Source organism: Lutra lutra, chromosome 13 (genome assembly GCF_902655055.1).
Source record: "Lutra lutra chromosome 13, mLutLut1.2, whole genome shotgun sequence".
Taxonomy (NCBI): Eukaryota; Metazoa; Chordata; class Mammalia; order Carnivora; family Mustelidae; genus Lutra; species Lutra lutra.
The window spans coordinates 95491285-95513214 of record NC_062290.1 but is presented as its reverse complement, the minus strand read 5'-3'; the positions used below and the strand labels follow the sequence as shown (position 1 = coordinate 95513214).

Here is a 21930-nt window from a genome sequence, read left to right as displayed (position 1 = left end):
TCCCTGACCCTCACCACCCCGACCTGCCCTGGCAGAAGGTGGGCTCTCAGGTGGGCATCTTGTCCTCAAGCTGTGCGGCTCAGAAGAGGCCTACTGCTTTGGTGACGTGCAGCAAGGCCCAGTCAGTGACATCACCATGACCTAGGACAGTCACACCAGCCACGGACACCCTGGGAAGGGAGGCCTTCAAGTGACCAGCATCCGTGACTGTTAAGGGTCAGAGACCCAGCTCAAACAGGGTTAGATGAAATCCCGTCTCAGAAACTAGGGAAGAAATGTCCAGGTTTCAGTCAAAACTCATCCAACAAAAAACCGGGAAGATCTCAAACTGAATGAAAAGAAACAATCCATGGATGCCAACACAGAGATGGAACAGATCCTGGAAAGACCAGACAAAGATACTGAAGCGGTTAGATAAACATGCCTCCACAAACACAGCGGGCATGCTTGAAACAAACAAACAAAAAGACACAAAGTATCAACAAAATCAAAGATACGTAAAAGAATCCTATAAAAATTTTATACTAGGGGCACCTGGGTGGTGCAGTCTGTTAACCGTGAGACTCTTGATTTCAGCTCAGGTCATGATCCACAGTAAGGAAATGGAGCCCCAAGTCAGGCTCCGAGCTCAGCAGTGAATCTGCCTGAGGTTCTCCCTCTCCCTCTGCCTCTGCCCCTCCCCTCCCATGTGCACTCTCTCTCTAAAATAATAAATCTTTTTAAAAAATTACAACTGAAAAATACAATAACCAAAAAGAAAAGCTAAGAGGATGAGCTCAATACCAGAACAGACGAAACAGGAGAGAAGGAGGAGGGAGAGAAGATGGAAGAAGAGGAAGATGAGGAGGAAGAAGCTGTGAAGGGAGAGGAGGAGGAGGGAGAGGAAGAGGAGGAGAGAGAAGAGGGAGCCTCAAAGACCTATGGGATATATTAATAAATCACATTCCTGGAAGGAATGGGAAAGAAGGTAGGGCCAGAAGGGCATGTAATTACAACAACGTAATGACTAAAAACTTTCTAATTTGGCAAGAGGCTTAAACCTACAGATTCAAGAAGCTGCATGAATTCCAAATAAGATAAACTGAAAGATAGTGACAAGATACATCACAAACTTCTGAAAACCAAATTATGACACCTGGAAACTTGAAAACTGGATGAACTCAGCGGTAAGTAACGGGACCGTTTGTGAGGCTGTTGTCACTGGTCTAATGTCGGCCAGAGTCCTTATCCCAGCATTTTAGGGATGGAGCTTTGTAACACCTACATCTTTTAATTATTTTTTATTGTATTTTTATTTTTTTGCCTACATCTTTCAAATGCTTAGTGAAATATATAATACAGAAAGAATAAAAATTGCAAAATTAACTTTTACTGAATTTTGGGAGCATGTGCATACATTGCTCATTGTGCTACCCAACTGTTCTCTGAAAACTTTCATAATAAAATGATGTATGTGCACTTTATATATACATTTGATATAAATAAATAATACCCATGTACATACGTGTATAGATCTACTCCTGAAAATAGCCAGAGAAACAGACTGCCTTACCTGTCAGGGAAAACAATTCAAAGTACAAGGTTTCTCCTCAGGAACCCGGACAGAAGGAAGCACACAGTATTTTCTGGTGCTGAAGAAAAGGAAGTGTCAACCCAGACAGCAAAACCCAACAAAAATATCTTTCAGGAATAAAGAAATCAGGACACTGTCGGATGAAGAAATATTAACAGAATCTGTCACTAGCATGCCTAGCCTGAAAGAAAGACAAACAAAGTGCTCTAGTCAGAAAGAACGTGATGGAAACAAGGGATCACTGCCCATCAAGAAGGAGGGCCAATGCAAAGAATCAAAACGGGGTAAAAACCACACAATTTCGTTCTTTCTCTGAGTTTTCTCAGTTACGTTTGACGGTTGAAGCAGAAGTCATGGCATATCCTGATGCACTTCTAACACAAGCAGAGGACGGGACGCCTGACCGAGCATCTGAGTTTCGGCTTTGGCTCAGGTCCTGATCCTCATGGGATCGATCCCCACACTGGGCTCTGCATCAGACATGGATTTCACTTGAGAGCCCCGCCTCGCTCTGCCCCTGCCCCACCCCGCTCTCTCTCGCTTGCTCTCTATATACATATACATAAAGTAAATAAAAATCTTCAAACACAAGAAGAGGAGATATTTAAGAGAATTACATTACAAGCAGGGGAAAATTCCTACGTTTGGCTTGAACTAGTAAAATGACATCAACAACTGGGGAAGTTACGTAGACAATGCAACACTTAGAGAAACCACTAAAAACCCATCGAAAAGATGCACTCAAAATATGCAGATTAGTTACAGTGGGGTTCCAAAATCTGTGCAAGTAACCCGGGAGAAGGCAAGGAAAAAATGAGACATAAAAAAGAGAGGTCAAACAGAAACAAAAAATACAACAAGGAACTTAATCCTACCACACTGACAATTGTTCTGCACAGAATTGTTATTTACCAAACCAAATGACAACCAGACATGACCCAGCTGTGTTGTCTGTAGGAAAGTCACTTCACCTAGAATGGGACGGACGAGCTGAAAGCAGAAAGACAGAAAAAGAGACACTGTGTGGACAGTAATCAAAGAGGAGCAGGCAGGACCGCAGGAAACCAGACAGAGAAGACATCCCACCGCGGGCGACCCAGCCGGAGCGCAGCCCCACAGCGACCTTGCAGGGAACGAGGGGACCGAGGCCCAGCGGGACGCCCGGGGACGGGGGAGGACCTCCCGTGCACGGGACCGACCCCATGCAGGGCCCGGGAGCACGGCTCTGTGAAGCCACAGTGGGACACGCGGTCCCGAGGGCCCGGGACGTGCGGAGACAGAGCCCGGCCCGGCCCCGGCACACGCCGACCCGCGTACCGCAGTCAACACTGCACAGAATGTTCTCGGAGCCCGGGCGAGCGAGGCGGAAACCCGCAACAGGTCTGCACGCCGAAGAAGCAGGGCCGGGGCAGACTGACCCCGTGACGGCGCACAGTTAGAGCGTTAGGGTCCCAAGTTCTCACCACAAGAACTGAGAAAAAGGAAAGTAAAGTAAGCCCACAGCAAACAGACAATACCGAGAGAAATAGATGAAACTGAAAAGAGAGAGAGAAAGGAAAAAAACCACAATGAAACTAAGAGCTGGTTCTCCGAAAAGATCATAAAACGGACGACATCCAGCGAGCCCGACTAGGAGAGACAGAGAAGACACGAGGAGGCCTGAGGGAGGCTATCCCAGGGGACGCAGCGGCTCCACACACGGAACCGGACTGCATAGACCACAGAGACCACATGGACCACCGCCCCGAAAGGCACTAAGTGCCACAGGGCGTCCCATGTGAGCCACATGCTTCCAAGACCCGTGAAGGGAGCTGAATCCATGATCCAACAACTCCCACAAGCCCCAAAAAAGGAATCTCCAGGCCCAGTTGGATTCACTGCAGAATTCTACCAAGTATTTAAGGAATTCACAGCATTCCTACACAACGGTTTCCAGAAAATTGGGTGGCGAGGGGAGCAGCTCCACTCACGTTAGGAAGCAGGATGGCCCCGATCCACAGACCGCGCGGACCGGAGCGAGACGGAACCACACCCGGAGCAACTCCAGCCCAATAACCCTCACAAGCACAGCGGCGCGGAGGGGTCAGCAGGACGTGAAAACGAAGCCGAAACCACGACCGTGTTCATTCCGCGGAGGAGAGCGGCTCAAAACTCAAAACTCGTCACTGCGATCCACCGCGCCACAAAGCCAGGGAAGCCCCGTTCACGCCGAAGCGGAAAGAACATTTAACGAAAGGGACCCTGATTCACGACAGGACTTCTCAGAAGATAGGGCCTCACCTTAAAAACAGGCACCTACAGAGCCCAGAGCAAGCTGATCGCGGAGGCCGGGCGTCTCCTCCCGAACGAGAGCCGGACACGGACGCCTGCTCTCACCGCAGCTCAGCCGCGAGCCGCCGCCCGTCGGACCGTCAGGCAAGAAGAGAGAGAAGGCGTGAGATTGGAACCAAGAAACAAAACTGTCCCTGCTTACAAATGACATATTTGTCCACATAGAAAATTCCAAAAAATCTCAAAAAGAAAGAAAATATCTCCCAGAACTAGTGAGTTCAGCATAGTGGCAGGATGAAAGACAAACATATACAAATCGACTATCTTTGTACATACCAGCGATGGACACAGAGACACCAAAGATAAAAACACAACGTGACAGCATTTATCCTCAAGCAAACGGACAGGAGGGCTTCGCTGTAACTCTGAGGAAACACGTGCAGGCCCTGAACCCTGAAAACTGCAAAATGCTGAGGACGGAAGTCGAACGAGGTCCGTGCAGGCTGAGACAGCCTCCTCCAGACTGGAAGACAACGGAATAGAGATGTCCCTGCTCTCAAATTAACTCCCATCAGGGTCTGTGCACATACCAATAAGATTACTCCAAAATTTATAGGAAAGAAAAGAAACTAGAACAGTTTAAACAATTGGCGGAGGGGGGAGAAAGCCGGGGGCATGAGTCTGTGTGATTTGAAGACTTACGTGGCCACAGTAATCAAGACAGTGCAGGCCCGGTGGGGAGATGGACACACCAGTGGGACCGAAGAGAAAATCCCAAAACACACCCACTCAAATATGCCCAGATTATTCTTGACAGAAGTAGAAAAAAAAAGTCATCGCAGGAGATACAGGCTTTTCAACAAATTGTTCCGGAGCAAGCAGGAAGAGAAAAAATTACCTCAGCCTCCTCCTCAATCCTGACACAAAAGTCATCTTGAGGGACATCTTGAGGGCTCAGCTGGTTGAGCAACTGCCTCCAGCTCAGGTCATGATCCTGGAGCCCCAGGATCGAGTCCCATGTCGGGCTCCCTGCTCAGCGGGGGGTCTGCTTCTCCCTCTGAACTTCCCCCCTCTCATGCTCTCTCTCTCTCTCTCATTCTCTCTCTCTCTCAAATAAATAAATAAAATCTTAAAAAACAATAACTCGGAACGGGTCACGGACTTAAAAGTGATCCGTCAAACAGTCAAACTTGTGGGAGAGAAAACCTTCAGGACTGAGCTCTGTGGAAGAGCGGGACTCCGGACCACAGGTGCTGTCCAGGCACAGAGAAGCTGGACGTCATTCACACAGACCCTTCTGCTCTGCAAAAGTCCCTTCTTTTTTTTTTTTTTAAAGATTTTATTTATTGAGAGAGAGACAGTGAGAGCATGAGCGAGGAGAAGGTCAGAGGGAGAAGCAGACTCCACATGGAGCTAGGAGCCCGATGTGGGACTCAATCCCGGAACCCCGGGATCATGACCTGAGCCGAAGGCAGTCGTCCAACCAACTGAGCCACCCAGGCGTCCCTGCAAAAGTCCCTTCTAGAAGGATGAAAGCATGAGCTACGGACCAGGAGAAAATACTTGCAACGGGCCACCATCACACCACCAGCCGAGTGTGAGCCGGGCTGTGCGGACACACGGGGGGTACAGAAGCGCGGGAAAGCCATCCGACAGCACAGCCGGGGGGAAACACAAGCTGAAACCAGGGAGACCTCACCGCACATCTACCAGAATGGCCAAAACGAGAGGAGTGACACCACACGCCGCGAGGCCCGGAGAAGCGACAGTGCCGCTGGGAATGTGGAAATGGGAAGACAGCCTCTGGGTAACAGCTGGGTAGTTGTGCTCTTGGGCGCTCGTCCCAGAGGAAACTCAGTTGCACAAAAACCCGGTAGCAAAGTGCACAGCAACTCATTCGTGTTATCTCCAAACCTGCAAACAACCCGTGTCCCACAGCAGGTGGGGGCCAGGCGAGCTGCTGGGGCCACGGGGCAGCCGCGCTGGGCAACGGAGTGTGCCCAGCAGATCCCCCGCGTCAGCCTCGGAGCTGACAGCCGATCCCAAAGGACATGAGTCCATTTTTATACTGTCCTTAAAAATACAAAACTATGGACACAAAGGACGGATGAGTGACTGCCGACAGGCTGGAGGGGGCGCGAACGGAGGCCAGTGGGGGGCCGGGTGTGGCTCTGGGCCTCAGCCACTGTCTCTGTACGTGGGGAATCCACCCTAAGCTCAAGGTAAAACACTCCATTCTTTAAATGGAGGTGCTGATGGTGGCCTCTGGCTCAGGACGGCTATAGGAACAGCCTGCAGGGGACCTCACCAAACAGTGTTTAGGGCTTCATGTCTCAGGAGCAAGCCAGCCAGCCTCCCTCTTCCTCCCGGCACTGGGGACAGGTCTGGAGGTCTCTGTGACCACCTACCTCGCACTGCCCGGGTCCCCAAGGAGGAAATGCCCCTGCAGGAGGGACTCCAGACTCAAGGAGAGAGACCAGAAGCGGAGGGCCAGGCTGGAGGGCAGCAGGGCCAGCTAGGCTCCCAGCTCTGCAGGGCTTCTGGGTCTCCGACTGTGGCTCGGTGGACACGTAGGTCCCTGGACTGACCGGGTGACGGAGAGAAAGAAACGCTGACTTCCTGCCCATCCCGAGGCCGTCCCCTCCCCCATCACTGCCTTCTCAGAACCAGAGGCCTGTGGGGGGGGGCACGTGGAGTCTCCTCAGTGGTTCTCCCCCACCGCCCGCCCCTGACAGGAGGCCGTGGCACACCCAGGGGACCTTCTACCTCCTGCCACATCAGCAGAATCCACCCCCACCCCCTGCCCGGGGGCCAGGTTGGGGAGCTCCTGCCTTGACCCAGCGCTCAGTGCTCCTGGGTCCTGCTGGGCTGGGGCTTTGTTAGGGCAGAGGGAGGAGAAAGGGCCCACAGCAGGAAGAGCGGGCAGGACAGTGCTCAGCCACAAACACCAGCCGCAGCAGACAGACGCCTGGCATCAGTCACAATGCCACCCTGTGCCCGCGGGGGTCACGGGGGCTCCTGCTCTTCCAGCTGGGTTTCAGCCCCACAGCACCGGGCGAGCACATTCGGAACGGGGCACAGTGGCGATGGCAACAGACAGAGAGGCTTGTGCAGGCAAGCCTGGGGTCTGAGCACAGTGTGCTGTAGGCTCCATTGTGTCCTCCTCCCACCAAATTCCTGTGTTGAAGCCCTAATTCCTCACCTGACTGTATTTGAAGGTAAAAAGGTTAAATAAGGTCATAAGGTGGGTCCTAGTTCTGTAGGACTGTCCTATAAAAATAGGAAGAGACACCAGAGACCTCTCTCTGCGTGCACAAGGACTCAGCGAGAGGTCAACTGGCCACAAGCTGGGAAGACAGTGCTGGCCACAACCAGCCGTGTCAGCACCCGACCTCGGACCTCCAGTCTCCAGCAGGTGTCTGGGATTCATTACGGCAGCCTAAGCTGACGAGCACACAGCCCTTCGAGGGAACACACCTGCGTGTGGAGAGATGGCTTTATCACAGAGCCCTGGGCAGGGAGCCTCTTGGGGCAAGAGAAGGATGGAGAGGCCAGAGGGTGGAGGAGAGGGTGGGAGACGGCAAGAGGCCACAAGGGCCCCCCACCCCGCAGCCAGGAAACCAGACACAGGCTCTTGTTCTCTGGGGAGAGGGTGCCATTGGCCTGCATGCTGGGAGTTCCTAGAGTGGCCTCCCCAGGGAGGCAGCTGAGACACAGAACTAGGGAACGGAGGAGCGAAGTGGGGCAGCAGTGAGGGGCTACAGGGTGAGTGACAGGAGGCCCAGGGCACCAGCTGGGAACCACAGGGGTCTAGGTCCGTCTGACTGCAGATGAGGGTGGGGGGCTGGCCCAGGCAGGGGAGGAGGCACAGGGTCCTGAAGAGCCCAGCCCTGCTCATCCCAGGGGTCCCTCCACAGACACAGCCCAAGAAGGGCCCAGGAGCCAGGTAGGGTTGGGGAGCACAGCTGTTGAACATGTCCCTCCATCAGACTATGTGGCCCCTGGCTCCAGGCCCAGGAACAAGACATTAGCAACCATTAGCAACCCTTCTCACCTCTGTGTGAATTTGCAGCTCTGAGCTCACCGTGTGAGAGGGGGGTGGGAGGGAGGGAGAGTCCAGGCTTGGGCTCCACCACCAGCCAGGTGTGCAGGTCCCCGCCCTCACCAGCCATGAGCCTAACCTCCATGGCCTCTGACCTCCTGTGTCCTCTGCAGGTGCACCAGCCAGGTCTGTGGAGGTGGGCAGGACAGTGACACCGTGGGCTGGAGCATCGCTCCCAGAGGCCTGAGGGTTGAGCCTGGAGAGGAGGCCACAGACCAGCTCAGGTGAGCCCACCCCAAGAGTGGGGGCAGACCCGCAGGAACCCAAGGGAACAGAAGCTGCTGGGACTCTCCCAAACCAGACAGAAACATGGATTTTCATGTGAAGTTCCTCCTCCTCCTCCCTCTTCTCTTGTTTAAAGCTCCATGCCCAGTGTGGAGCCCGATGAGAGGCTTAAACTGCGGACCCTGACATCAAGACCAGAGGTGAAACCAAGAGTCAGACGCTTAACCACTTGAGCCACCCCAGCGCTCCAAAGCTCCTTCTTCTTAAATGTTGGCATCTCAGAACTCTGGCCATGCCTCTTCAGCCTACCAGCCCCAGATCCAAGACAGGGAGCAAACTTGACAGCTGAGTGCCTCCCCCCAAGCCCCCCAACAGCTCAGGGCGCCAGGCAGACCGCACGTGGGACCAGAGAGTGGGCACACCCCAGCCCCTAGCCCAGCCCCAACCTGGCTGTGTCCCCTCCCTTCCCAGATGGGTGCCGCCATCCAGCACCCCATCCCCCTCTCACTAGCCAAAACTGGACTGATACCTCCAGGCTGCCCCATCTACCTCCCTCCATCCCCTCACCAAAGAACTTGGTGAGCCCTGGGGGCAGGGTCCCGAGTCTGACCCCCAAGGCTTCAAGGCTCACTAAGAATGAAACTGGAAGGTGTCACTGCCCGACTCCCCACTCTCCTTCCAGCTCAGACGTCAGCTGCCCAGGAAGTCGTCGGCCACATCGGAGCCTGGGGCTCCTTCTCTGCTCTGGGCCCCCTGGTTGCAGGTGTATGGCCTGAGCCTATATTCCCTCCGGGCTGCTGGACTAGCTGGCAAGGAAGAGTTGTCCCCAAGCTGTACAGAGCCCTCCCAAGCATCTGCACACTGACCTGAGGCTCCTGCCCAGAAACCCCCCCCAACCCCCACTACTCATAGGCATGCCTAGCCCCGGCCAACTTTCCGGACACCCCAGGACCACAGCCTGAATCCTGGGGTCAGGGGCCCATGGCCCAGCTCAGCCCTGGAGGCTGGGCAATCTGGATCCCCTGCCCCACCCAGGATCACCCAGCCCTCGGGGCTGAAGGACAGGGCTCTTCCTCAGCCATGCCCCTGAACATGAGGCACGAGTAGGGGGCTCTGCAGGCAGTGCTCAGGAGGGGCCTGGCTCTGGCTGCTTCCTAAAACAGAAGAAGAAGGGGGAGGGGGACTAGGAAAGAGGAGACATGGAGAGGCAGCCCACAGAGGGGAGGGGCTGGTCCTCTATAAATACCAGGGCAGGCGCCCGCCCCGTGCTGCCAAAGGAGGCTGGGATCCCACCCACCCACCGCCCTCAGGTTACATAATCCAGCAGGGGCCCGGGTCTGTCCCTAGGGACCAGCAGAGCCAGGAGGAGGCCACTGTCTGAAGGGAGGCTCCTGGGGGGCTGGGCCCATGGCCCCTCTGCCCCACCCTCCCCCAGCCCACTCTGGGAACGGGCTTATCAACAACACCACAGCTCCAGGTGGGCCTGCGAACCCCCGGACACTGCCTTGAGGGACTAACACTTCAGCCCCAAATAATATTGGTCCTGACAGCCCCCCTCTGCTGCTCCATGGGCCACTTGTTAGAATTCAGCCCCCCTCCCCTTGTCCCAACTACACACTGAGGAAGTCGTTTCTAGCATCAGGTGGGAATGAGGAGAGAAAGTCCAGCAGCCCCTGACCTGACCAGCCACAGAGACCCCCCCCAGCAGCCCCCAACCTGACCAGCCATAGAGACCCCCCCCAGCAGCCCCCAACCTGACCAGCCACAGAGACCCCCCCCCAGCAGCCCCTGACCTGACCAGGCACAGAGATCCCCCCCCAGTAGGATCACAGTCACAGGAGGAAGACCCCATATGGGGCTAACTCTAACGGCTGAGCGGAACCCTGCTCTTGCGTCTAGAGCTCACACACACACACACACAGTGGGGGCAGCCCAGGTCCAAACCCAGTGCTGCTGGGCACTTGACGTGGTGTCTTCTGTCATCTCAAACCCAGACACAGGGTCACTCCATACTCAGGTGTGAAGTCACTTGTCATCCGCAGGGAGACCCAGCTCCCTGGTCCCCACAGTGGGACACACACACAGCTCGCCATGGCCCATACTTGCTGGACCCTCTGGGCCCAGGGCAGGTGTCCTCTGGACTTGGCTCCCCAGAGCACTCTCTCACACCTTCCCCGCTGCTGTCCACCAGGCCTCCTCAGCACCAGGACGCAGGCCTGTCCACACCCCAACCAAACAAAGCAGCAGGCTTCCCAGCGGCCAAGGGTGGCCCAGGACCAAACTTCCTCCCTACACAATGCTGCCTGCTCCCCCCTCTCTTCTTCCCACAGGAGGCCCAGTCCAGGGAGGCAGGACCCTGAGCTCTAATTACATGTCCTGGAAAGAAATCCCAGTTTAATTTGAAGTAAAATGAGAAGCTGTGGTTGGAAATGTCCCCTAGAGAAGCCAACTGCCTGAGCTGGGACACATTTCTCCGCTGTCCCCTAGGACCAGGAAGGAAAGCACTAGGCTGAGGCCATGACGGGAGCAGGGACACTCAGGGCTTGGGGACTCTGGGTTCTCTTCGAGCAGGAAGATGTCCCTGGGGTCTGCGGGGACCTCACCCTGCCTCTGTCCTGACTGCCAGCTGGAACCAACCCCTCAGGACCAGGTGGGGGTGGGGATTCTGAGGGGGTTGGGAGGGGGAGACAGTGACAAGAGACAGCATCCGGAAGTCAGACACAGGCGAGCTGGGACGCGGACGCCACACTAGGGAGGGGCCAGAGGGCTTCCTGTGGGCAATCCAGCAGACCAGTGCTCCCTCCAGCTCCATCCCGTCACGGCCCCTCCTTATCCCCCAGGGTTACCAAGCCCTCAGGTCCAGCCCTGCACCCCAGCACCAGCCCTGCTCTCCGAGCCCGCCAGAGCCCCTGGGGCCTCGTGCACCTTCTCCTCCTCCACCCTCCTCCCAGTTCCCTGAGTCCCACTCCTCATGCCTGCCCCTCTGCTTAGGGACCTGCCCAACCCCCACGAAAGGACAAGCCTCATCCACAGGCTCTCCTGGACTTCTGTGTCCCACCTGCGGCCTGCGTGGCCCCATCCCGCGTGGCACACACCGTTTGCTCACGGTCCCCCCCGGAGAAGGCAGCCTCTGTGTCACCACCACGTCCCCAACAACTAACGCATTTGGCAAGGACCGTCCAAGTGAGTGAAGGCACAGACGGCCAGACACCGAGTGGAGGAGGGAACGTGCGCCGAGATGGACGCCCAGGCAGAGGGGACGCTGGATGCCGGCCAAGGAGAGCCATCCTCCCTCCCTCCCCTTCATTCTCTCCCTCTCCATCTCCCCTGTCCTTGGGCACCAGCCCTGCCTGCTCACCCACCAGTGCCTCCCCTGCCTCCAGCTTAGAGGCCAACAGACACGGAGCCCAGGGTTCTGGATCCCACTTCCCCTCACCCGCCTAGGACGGCTCTCCAGCACTTCCCGTCTACAGCCTCCACTCGTCCTCGCCTCTGGGATAGTGCCCAGGCCGTAGTCCTCCTCCTGCCCTCATCTCCCTCTGGCCACTGCCCCAGCTTTCTGCCTTGCTTTGCCACAAAACTCCCTGGAAAGTAGAGCTGCCCCCAGAGGCTCACCCCGCGCCCCTCTCCGTCCCTGCGAGAGCCCCTCCCAGCCAGTCCTCGGCAACCGAGCACCAGGCTCACTCAGCTGCCAGCCGCCTCTTGCTTCCGTTCAAGAAGGGCTCTTCCTCCCAGAAACACCACCCACTTCTCTCTCCACACACCTCGCTGGCCAGTCCCCACCTACAGACTCGGGGCCCGGGGCTCAAATGGGCGCTTCCCCAGGAATCCTGTCTCGTCTTAGACTCAGGAGACCATCAGGACCCCTGTGTCCTGCACTGGCACCTCCAGCCACAGCCTCCTGAGCGTCTAGGTGGCTCATCCCTTGTCCTTCCAAACTCATCATGGAGGACTTCTCTGAGCATCCCACACGGCAGCCTCCCAGCCCACATGCCACACTCCTTACTGCTCTTCCCTGTGGGGACTGAAGCAGGGGGTTTCTGTTCACAGACTGATCTCCATACCCCAGGCACGGAGACATAGCCAGGAAGTGGCCAGTCAAGACCTGTCCTTATGGAGCCTAGATTTAGGGCCAGGGCGGGGGATGGCACAATGGAACCTCACACGTAAAAGAAGGGTGACAATTGAGGAAGACTGTTCACACTAAGACGAAACCGGGTAGGGCCGCAGAGACCGTGCCCCCCAGAAAGCAGCCCATGGGGCAGAGGCTCTATGATCTGGTTCACCGCTGTGTCCCCAGCACCCAGCAGAGGCTCAGCAAACTTTGCATAAATAAGTGATGAGTGGTTAGCAAATGATGCCCTCAAAAGAGGGCCGCTCCAGTGACAGACGCCTGGACAAGAGGGCAGACGACAGACTGTAGGCAGGACACCCCCTCAGCTCATTCCCATGAAGCCAGGACTAGATGCCGGGACCCCAGTGCCAAGGGTGAACCCAGGCTTGGTTTACAGGTGAGTATCTGAGGGAAAGAAGGTTCCCTGAGGCAGGGGTGGAGTCCCCATCCCAGCCTGGGGGCTCCTCCCATGACCCCCACACCAGCCTCAGGAGCACAGGGATCCCAGCGGGTCTCGAGGGACAAGTTGGGCTTCACCAAGCAACACGGCCTCCCAGCCAGAGTCCTTCCCCTCCCCGCCATGGGCCTCCAGCCCTCTGAGCACCAATTAAGTAAACCCTAATTAAAAACAACAAAGTAATGAGAAGTAATGCCCCTCCCACGGCTACGCGGGGACTGCCGCTCGGGAGGGGCTAGATCCAGCGACTCCCTGCCCCCCCACCCCCACTAGCACGCACACCGAGACGGGCCAGGGGCCTCCTCCTACCACAGACACCCACGCACACACCTAGGTCCCCTCGTCCCCATGAGCTGTGAGCAGGAGCAAGAGAGCAGGTCCCCTGCGGACTCCAGGCCCACGTGGGAGCCCCTCCCCACCTGGGGTCCCCTCCCCGCCTACAGCCACCTCTGGGGACTCTGTGCAGAGACAGGAGCCTGGACACCAAGCCCTCCTCCTGTAGACACAGAGAGTAGACACTCTGCATCCCAAAAGAGAGACAGAACGAGGCCGAAAAGAGAAAGTCGGCGAGAAAGACTGAAAGGGAAGAACCAGAGACAGAGAGGACAAAGGAGAGAGAAAGGATCAGAAATACGGAGACAGGACCAGGCAAGTGGGGGAGAAGGAGGGAAGGAGGGACAGAGAGGCAGAGAGGCGGGGTTGGGGGTGGTGGACGACAAAGGGCAGGAGAGAAGTAAGGGACGATCAGGGAGAGGGAAGAGACGAGGACAGATGGAGGGATCCCCAGAGTAGGGTCAGGGGCCGGCATTAAGGTCTCAGGACCTGTGGGATCCTCTCCCTGGGGCCTCCAGGAAGATGGGCACATTCTCTTCTCTTGCGTGTCACAGGCCAAGGAGGGCAGCCCGGAGTGCTCTCCCCTCAGAAGGTCTCTCCCAGCCCTCACTAAGGGGCCAGCTTTCTGGACCCCCATCAGGACGAGCTTATCAGAAGACCAGGGGTCCTGCCACGGGGTGAGTGGGGGCTCCTCTGCCTCCCTGCCTTGTCCCCCGAAGCCCAAGCCCTCAGCATCAAAGATCGCCTCCTGGGAGGCAGGGCCGAGCCCCAAGCACCCGCCACCTCAGGAACCCGTTAGTCAATTCAGCAGACACTGTCTGACCTCTCCTGGGGACCCGCCCCAAGCTAGGCTCTGGGGACACCCTGAAAAATAAGACACCATTCCTGTCCTCAGGGACTCACACCTCAAGAGAGGGAGCAATGTAAACAGCAGCGACACTCCTGGCCACCCTCCCCAGTGCCTGCGGGGGATGGGGGTGTGGGGGGGCGTGAGCGCCCTGCCCTCCGAGGATGGGGGGCACGTGGGTGGCTCCCAGTCTCCACAAGGCCTCAGGGGCTTTTGGTAAATGCCGCCCTAACACCACACCCGCCCGGAACAGGGAGTGCCTCTGTGTCTGCTGCTGGAACCCCACAACTCCCCGGAGAAGGGTCCCCACTCCCCTCCCTTCTTAGTCATCATGAAACATGGAATGGAAATCTGAGAGTTGTGCATAAAACCCATTCATCTGGAATTCAGAGGCGCCCGTCCCATCGGTGCCAGCAAAAGGGTGGTGAGGGCCACAGGCTCTGGCCCCGAGGGAAGGCACAAGGCAAGAGGGGCCTGGGACAAGCCCGACGTCCCTCTAGGAGACACCCGCCAGGTGGGAGGCCAGCCCAGCGCCAGCACAGAACTCAGGCCGAGCCATGAGCAGCTGTACAAACAGGGAAGCGGGCCCCCCGGGATAGGGCAGGCACCCTAAGAGCCTGGCCCGGGAGCCCAGAGGCTCTTCAGCGGAGTCTGTGTCTTCTCACCTGCCGGGAGCCTGTGAAGCTTGAGCCCCAGACCCAGGCTCTCATGGTCACCTCCTCCCACCTGTGCCTTCTGCCCAAACCACCTCCGCACGTGTGCTCACCCACACCAAGGCAGGTTAGGGGGTCACTGGGCAGACAGCACAAAGATGGAGATCCTGGGCACGATCACGATCCTTGGGAAGGACAGTTCTGGGCCACAGCGGGGCCTGCTCCCTCCTCTCTGATCTGGGCTGAGCCTCTCCAGGGACACTGAGGCCCCAGGAAAGAAGAGACTGCCGTCCCTGGCCTGGGCTGGGGCCCCTGGGGCCTGGGCTGTGCAAACAGGTCCTCTGGAGCAAATTCCCCAAGCACTTCCCCGCTCCCCGCGCCCAGTGCAGAAGCAGCAAGGCCTCAGCTCCGGCCCTCAGCCTGCTGGCCAGAGGAGGGGCCCACCAGGCAGACATAGAGACTGAGACCCCGAAAGGTGAGGGCGTTCTGCCTGCACCCCGGCCCCCAGCCCGTCCCCAGGTCAACCTCTAGACCTCCTGGGCAGCTTTGGGAACCCCAAAGCGGTCATGACCAGGGTCCACTTGAGGAGGAAAGCGGTGGGCAGGACACGCTGACTGAGCACCGTCCCAGAGCCGGGAACCGAGGAAACGGGCTGACAAGCTCAGGCGAGCGGGGCACCGAGCGCCTGCCGGGAGCTCCTCGGTGGGAACCAGCTGAGCCGAGGGAGAGCCTCAAGCCCCCACCCCCACAGCATGCCGGTGGCCTAGCCCACCCGTGGCTCTGCTCGGGAGCGGCTACACCTGAGCGGGAACCGGGGAGCCGCCCTTCAGCCGAGATCACCACACACAGGGCAACAGCCCCAGCCCACACGGGCTGGCAATCCTGCGTTGCCTCGCATGCACCACGGCCCGGCATGGACGTTGCTGCCCAAGCCCCAGCCCCCCCGCAAGGGCACAGCCCACCCCGGCCGCCTACCCGGTGAGAACCACCACGAAGTCCATGACGTTCCAGCCGTTCCGCAGGTAGGAGCCCTTGTGGAAGACAAAGCCCAGAGCTATGATCTTGATCCCCGCCTCAAAGCAGAAGATGCCAATGAAATAGGGCTCCGTGTCGTCCTGAGGAGAAGCGGAGAGAGGGTCGCGACCGCCCGCGAGCTCGGCAGGCCCAGGGCGGCAGCCGCACCAAACACGCCACCCCAGCTCCGCACCTCCGCTCGGCCTTGCCAGCCACACTTCCCCGACCAGGCACTTCTGTCATTTGCTCCCCTGCCCTGCTGTCCTAACAGGAAACGGGGAAGGGTCCTGGGAGGCCCTGCAGCAGGGGAAGCCCCGCTGACAGCACTTGTGGGCTATGCAATCCACCCAGCGGCAATCCACCGCTCTAAGGGAAACAGACACAGGGAGGTCAAGGAACTGGGCTGCAGACTCACAGTTCATTGGAAACAGAGCTGTTCTCAAACCCAGAGGTGATCTGGGTCTGATTCCGGGCTCCAACCATTGCCGAAGTTGCCTGGATAAAGTCCCAGCTCCCTAGAGAGCAGCCCAGGACCCGCTTATTCATTCAGCACACAGCTCGTGCTAATCACAACACACACATTCAGATCTTGGTGGGGCAACTACAGCCCAGCCTCAGGGAAACTCTGGAGGGCAAGACATCCAGGCAGGCAGCAAGGAAAGGAGCTCCAGGTGGAGGGAACAGGGTGAGCAAAGCAGTCTTGTCTCTCCACCAAGAGCATGCACTGGGGCCGGCCCCCTCTGGTGCTGAGCCAGGTGGGAAACACAGGGTTCCAGAAGGAGAGTGCCCCATGGACACAGGCACAGCCAGTGTGGTCAGTGGCCCGGGCATCACTCACATGGGGAAGGCGAGAGAACCTTGGTGCACAGGGGCCCCAGGGAACTGGAGCAAGGGGCTGCACTTGGACGGTCAGCATGAGAAATAGCCTGAGCACTAACTTCAGACACCTGTGCACCAGGGCCGCTGTTGCAAAGAGCAGATGGACTGGGCAGGGGAAGGGTCTGCCCTCCGGGAGCCACCACAGGGACTGCCCTTCAGACAGCAGCTCAGCCCTGCCTGAGAGGGGCCAGGGTTGCGGGGTCCGAGGACTGGCCACCATGGGGCTACAGGGGCGGGGGGAGGGCCAGATTGGCTCCCAGCAGCCGCTCTCAGCTCCCACTGAGGGCCTGTGGCCTGTGCCTTCCTCCCCCAAGAAGCCTGGTCCTCAAGAGCTCTCCCCGTCTGTCCTGGTGTCCCTTCTGCCTGGGAACTTCCCAGCTGTGCATGGCAGAAGTGACCTCCCTGAGGGGCCCCATCAGCCCAGTGTCCATCATGGCTCAGCCCTGCCGTCCTGCTACCCAGATGCTGACTCATGACAGGAATAATCACCCGGAAGCTTTAAGTCTAGTTTAGTTCTGGAGGGTCCCCTGTCCTCAAGGAAACGGGGCTGCTGACATCTGGCCCAGGAAACAGCTTGGCTTGAGCAAACACATCCTAACAGAAAGCTTCTGGCCACACAAAAGAGCAGGCAAGAGCTGGGAGATGCCGTGCGGCCCCACCCCAGACTCTCTCATCACTGCTCTTCCCCCAGCCCCACTCTTGAGGAGCGGCTTGGGGAGGGTTGGGCGGAGAGACAGCTGGGGCCTTGGTGGATGGTAGAATGGGACTGCCAGCTAGGGGTTCTGGCTACGAGCTGCTCAGACAGGGGATGGGTGCTGGGAGCCAGAGCCCCCAGAGATGGGGAGCTGTAGAGGCCCCATCCCAGTCCAGGCTGAAAAACAAGGAAGCACCTGCATCACCTAGCCTCTTACCCCAGCAAGCCTCCTCTCCAGGCCCTGCTCTGTGTTCCAGCTTTCTCTCCACTAAGGGTCTGAAGGCCTATGTCTGCACACAGGGCTAGGGTCAGCAAGGGCTCCTCATGCCTCTAGACCAGACCCAAGCTGGGCACATTCTGCTTGTCTTCCCCATAGCCCCAACCCCCACCCCCAACACAAAGCAAACCTTCCCTCACCTGGAGGCAGGAGCTCAGACTTGCCCAGATGTCTGGCTGGCCCACTCAAGCCTGCCACCCAGCAGGGACAAGCCTAAGACTGACCACTGTACACCAGCCTCCCTGCCCCCCGACCCCCACCAACTCTTGGCCCGTTTCCTTCTGGCCCTACCCCTGCCAGACTTCCCTGGAGGTATGGCCACACCCTGGGGCCTGGCAGAGTTTCCCTGCTCTCGCTTTCTCTTCTCCAGCCTTCAGAACAGACGCTCACCACAAGCACAACACCAGCCTGCACAAGGGGCCCACAGGAAGCCAGCCACCCCTGTCTGGCTCCATAGGAGGCAAGAGGCACCCACAAGGACCACACCCACTCGTGTCTGGCGGCACAGCTGAGCTGCCCTCACACCCCTCCTCTCGCACAACCCAAACCCTTGGCCTGCAGAAGCCTCCCATTCCCTGGCTGTCCACTTCCTTGCCTTCTTTTGGTGCCTTGCCCAAGTGTGAGCACCCCCAAACAGCCTTCCTCTGTCTTCCCTTCTCCAGCCCTGGGCCTGTGATGGCCGGGAGGGGGATTTCAGGGCTAAGCACTGAACTGTCCCAGTAGCACCTCCTGTCTATCTCCACCAAAGTTAGGGAAAGAAACTGTGGAGAGGACCAATTGCTTGCCAGGGTACAAGGAAAGAGTGATTCTCCTCTCCATGCCCAGTGCCCCTAGGGGAGGCTGCGCTGTCTCTCAGGGACTTTAGGACCTCTAGCAGCTCTCAGGCAGGGCCTCAGACCCCCTCTCCAGGCCCCTGCCCCTGCTCTTCTCCCTGCCCTCAGGCCTAAGAGCCTACACGGAGCCCAGGCAAAGGGATCAGGTCAGGAGGAAAGACTGGGGGCTAGGGGACATAGTCTCACCTTTGAAATGAGGCTCACTGGTCCAGATCACCCTCTGCCCCTCCAGAGACCCTGCCCTGGAGTTCTGACTGTCATGTGCGACAGGGACTCCACAGGGATCTGCGGAGGTCTTGACAGGAATGGGTGAAAATGATTTAGATTGTTTGGGAAGAACGCTTCCCATGGGGGGAGGGGGCATGGCGAAGGGATTCCAAGGAGAGCCAAGAAAGACAACTCTGAAGGACAGGTGGACAGTCCCTAGACCCAAGACCACACCACAGGGACCAAAGACGATCCCAGCCCTGCAGGAAAGGGTGGGCAGCCAGAAAGGCGGGTGCTCCCAGACCTGACATTTCCCTGGGCCTTTACGAATGCCCCTCCCCCACCCTAGCTTTCACTTGGTTTCTTGGATCCGGCATAAGGTCGCGGAACTGAACAGCCCATCTGAGGTCCCGGGCGGCTAGCGGCCCAGGGCAGACAGCTGCTGGCTAACGCGGTCTCTCTCGGGCCACGCTTCCCATCAGCGGCGGAGCGGGCTACCCCAGTCCTCTAGCCCCGAGGGAGGTGTCAGACGCCTGAGTTCTCTGCTCTTCCTCCGCGAAGAAGAGATCACCCAGCCGGAGGACGCTGAACGGAGCCCCAGATCCTAGCGGGCCGCGGAACCAGACAGGCTGCTGCCACCCCCCACAGCCCCGCCCTCAGGCCCGCGCCGCCACCACACTCACCAGGCGCTCGGACATGGGCGTCTTGTCCCCGTCAGGGAGGTGCTGCTCCAGCGCCAGCACGATACAGTTGGCGATGATGGTGGCCAAGATCATGTACTCAAACGGAGTGCGTGGGTTAAGGAGCGGCCGGGAGGCGCCAAGGGGGAGGGGAGGCGAGAAGGCCGAGCCCCCAGCGCGCCGTGCCGCCGCCAGCGCCCGGCCCCCTCCGGAGGGGCTGAGACCCACCGGTCGGAAGCCCTCCCCACCCTTCCCGCCCTCCCCTCGGGGGCCGCCTCCAGGCGGAGCCTCTGCGGTCCGGGCGGCAGCCCCTCGGCGCAGCCCGGCGGCCGTCAGCACCGCGGACAGCGCCCCCGCCCCGCACCGCGCGGCTCCCACGACCCGAGGGGCTGGAGGAAGGACCCCGCGCAGGCGCACACCCCCGCCCAGAGGCACGCAGCCACATGCACCTCCACGGGCACTCGCACCGACATGTCCCCGGAGCCCCGAACGCACGCACGCGCAGCACCGGGTTCCTGTAATGCCCGCACACACGCCAGCACCTGCAGCCAGGCACGCGCCCCGGCTCGCGTCCACACGGTGCTCACACCTACACAGACGCGGATTCGCCCCCGGGTGCCCTCCAGGCGGGCCGCGCGCTCTGCACCCACACCAAGGGAGTGACGGACGAGTCCGGGGACAGGGGGCTCCGCCCAGTGTCCATCCCGCTCCCGCAGCCGCCGCCACCACGACGGCACGCGCGCGCGCGCGCACACACACACTCAAACACACGCACACGCGGCGCGCGGAGGGTCCCGGAGCCCCGCCCCGCCCCCTCCTCGCCGAGAGCCGCGTCCAGGATCAGCCTCTCCCCAGGTCGCACCCTCCTCCCGACCCCGGGGAAGATGGCCACTGGGCGCCGCACGGGACCCGCCCCAGCCCCGGCCTCCCCCCCACCCCCCGCCACCCCCGCCCAGGCCGCCCCTCCCAGACCCGCCCGGGCGCGGACGCCGGCCGCGCGCCGGGTCCCCGTCCCCTCGACCTCGGACGGTCCCCCGGCCCCCGCGCGGCCCGGCCCCCGGCAGGATATGGCCACTCGGTGATGCGCTTGGCGTATTTGCGGACGACGTTGTCTTCGCTGAAGACGAAGAGCGAGCGGTTGACGGTGAAGCAGTTCTGCTTGACCGGGATGGGGTTGTACAGCGCCATGGTCCGCGCGCGCTGCGCGATCGACTGCTTGTAGAGGACCCGCTGGCCCGGCTGCAGCCCCCCCGGGCCCGGGCCGCCCGGGCCGCCCGCCCCGCCGCCCCGAGCCCGCTCTCCACCGGCGCCCCCATAGCGGCTGCCCAGCTCGTCCCCGAAGCGGACCATGGCTCCCGGGCGCCGCGCGCATCCCCCGGCCCGGCGGCCCCGGCAGGGAGGGCGCGGGGCGCACCAGCCAGGCGCTCGGAGCGGAGAAGCAGCTGAGCCGCGGGACCCGCACCGGACCTCGCCCGGCCCCGCCGCCGCACCCGACTCCGCCGCCCGCACCACGCCCTATAAGGGGCCGGTCACGTGGCGGCGCCCGGCCAATCTGCGCTCGCCCCGCCCGCCAGACCGCCACCCGCCCCGCCCCCAGTTGGCCGCCCCCGCCCTGTCCCCCGCGGCCGGTCCCGGCCGCCAGCGCTCTGGGCTGCGCCTCGGCCCCCGGGCCTCGGGGCTGAGCCCAGCCGGGGAGCGTGCGCCGTCCGCGCGTCCCGTCTCGTGCCCGGCCGGGCCCTGGCTGGATGCCGAACCCGGCAGGGGCGCCCGGGAGCCGGGCGGGGCTGGGAGTCCTCGACGGACCGCCGCTGAGCTGAGCGGCCCCAATGGACCCCTCCTCTGACCCCAGGAGCTGGAGACGTCACCGGCCATGCGAAGCTCCAGCCCAAACGGCGGAGAATTAGACCCTCGGCTCCCCATGCTTCTTTCCACACCTCACTCCCCTTGCTGCGGACCAGTGGCTCCAAGATGCTGGCTCTGGGCCCTCTCCTGCCATCCTTTCAGAGTCTTGGACATCCTCACAAACCATGTTCTCAACTCCTGGGCTTGGGTTTTCAGGATGCACAGCTCTGTCCTGGGGCCCCTCAGCCCTCAGTCATATCCTAGACCTTCCTGTCAACACGCACTGAAGGGGTTCCAACATCTCAGCCGAGAGATTGCTTCGTTCCACCATCCATTCAATAAAAGCTGAAGCGAGCCTGCTGTGTGCTATCCACCCATCCACCCATCCACCCATCCACCGTTTATCTATTCAGAGACTCCACTAAACCCCTGTTAGATGCCAGGCACGAGGCTCCCAGCTCTGCCTGCAGGGAGCTCACATTCTTACACAAGGAATGACAGACACTAGCCACACACACACAATTTGTTCATTTGGGTCCTTGTGACATACAGGTAAGAAGCCTCCTGGAATCACTCCTGGTGAGTGAGGGGATAAAGCCAGTGTCACATGCTGTCCCCTTCACCTGTACAGGAGAGCAGATCAAACCTGCAGGCAGCACCCGGTGGCAGTGAGTGCCATGAGAACGGAACAAGGATGGCAGGTGGCACTGAGTCAGGAAGACCTCTGTTAGGAATTCGTCTGAATGTTGTAGAGAAGTGAGACGTGCAAAGGGAGACCAGCATGGAGCGCAGAGGCCCAGGGGCGATCCGTCTGTCTGAGTGTGATGGGAAGTCAGGCAAGAGTTCTGTGCAGAGGGGTCATCATGACTCCCATTCTGGAAGAATCCCTCTGGCTCGTGAGTGGGGAACAGACTTCAGGAGGCCCCATG

The 21930-nt window shown here is 59.5% G+C and overlaps 1 protein-coding gene across 10 annotated transcripts in view; it reads right to left on the bottom strand.

Annotated features, from left to right (window-relative positions):
- CACNA1B (calcium voltage-gated channel subunit alpha1 B) overlaps window positions 1-20630 on the bottom strand; it is a 174984-nt gene extending 154354 nt beyond the window's left edge. For 8 of the 10 annotated variants that reach the window (XM_047700142.1, XM_047700141.1, XM_047700144.1 and 5 more), the window contains exons 1-3: window positions 20229-20627; window positions 19163-19268; window positions 15551-15690 (exon numbers count right to left, since the gene is read on the bottom strand). In XM_047700142.1, the coding sequence (XP_047556098.1) occupies window positions 15551-15690; window positions 19163-19268; window positions 20229-20509 (527 nt within the window). In that variant the 5' untranslated portion in view covers window positions 20510-20627. Of the gene's footprint in view, window positions 1-15550; window positions 15691-19162; window positions 19269-20228 lie in introns of all 10 variants that reach the window. The other 2 variants (XR_007122284.1, XM_047700145.1) reach the window with 2 other exon arrangements.
- Between the last annotated feature and the right edge of the window lie 1300 nt (window positions 20631-21930).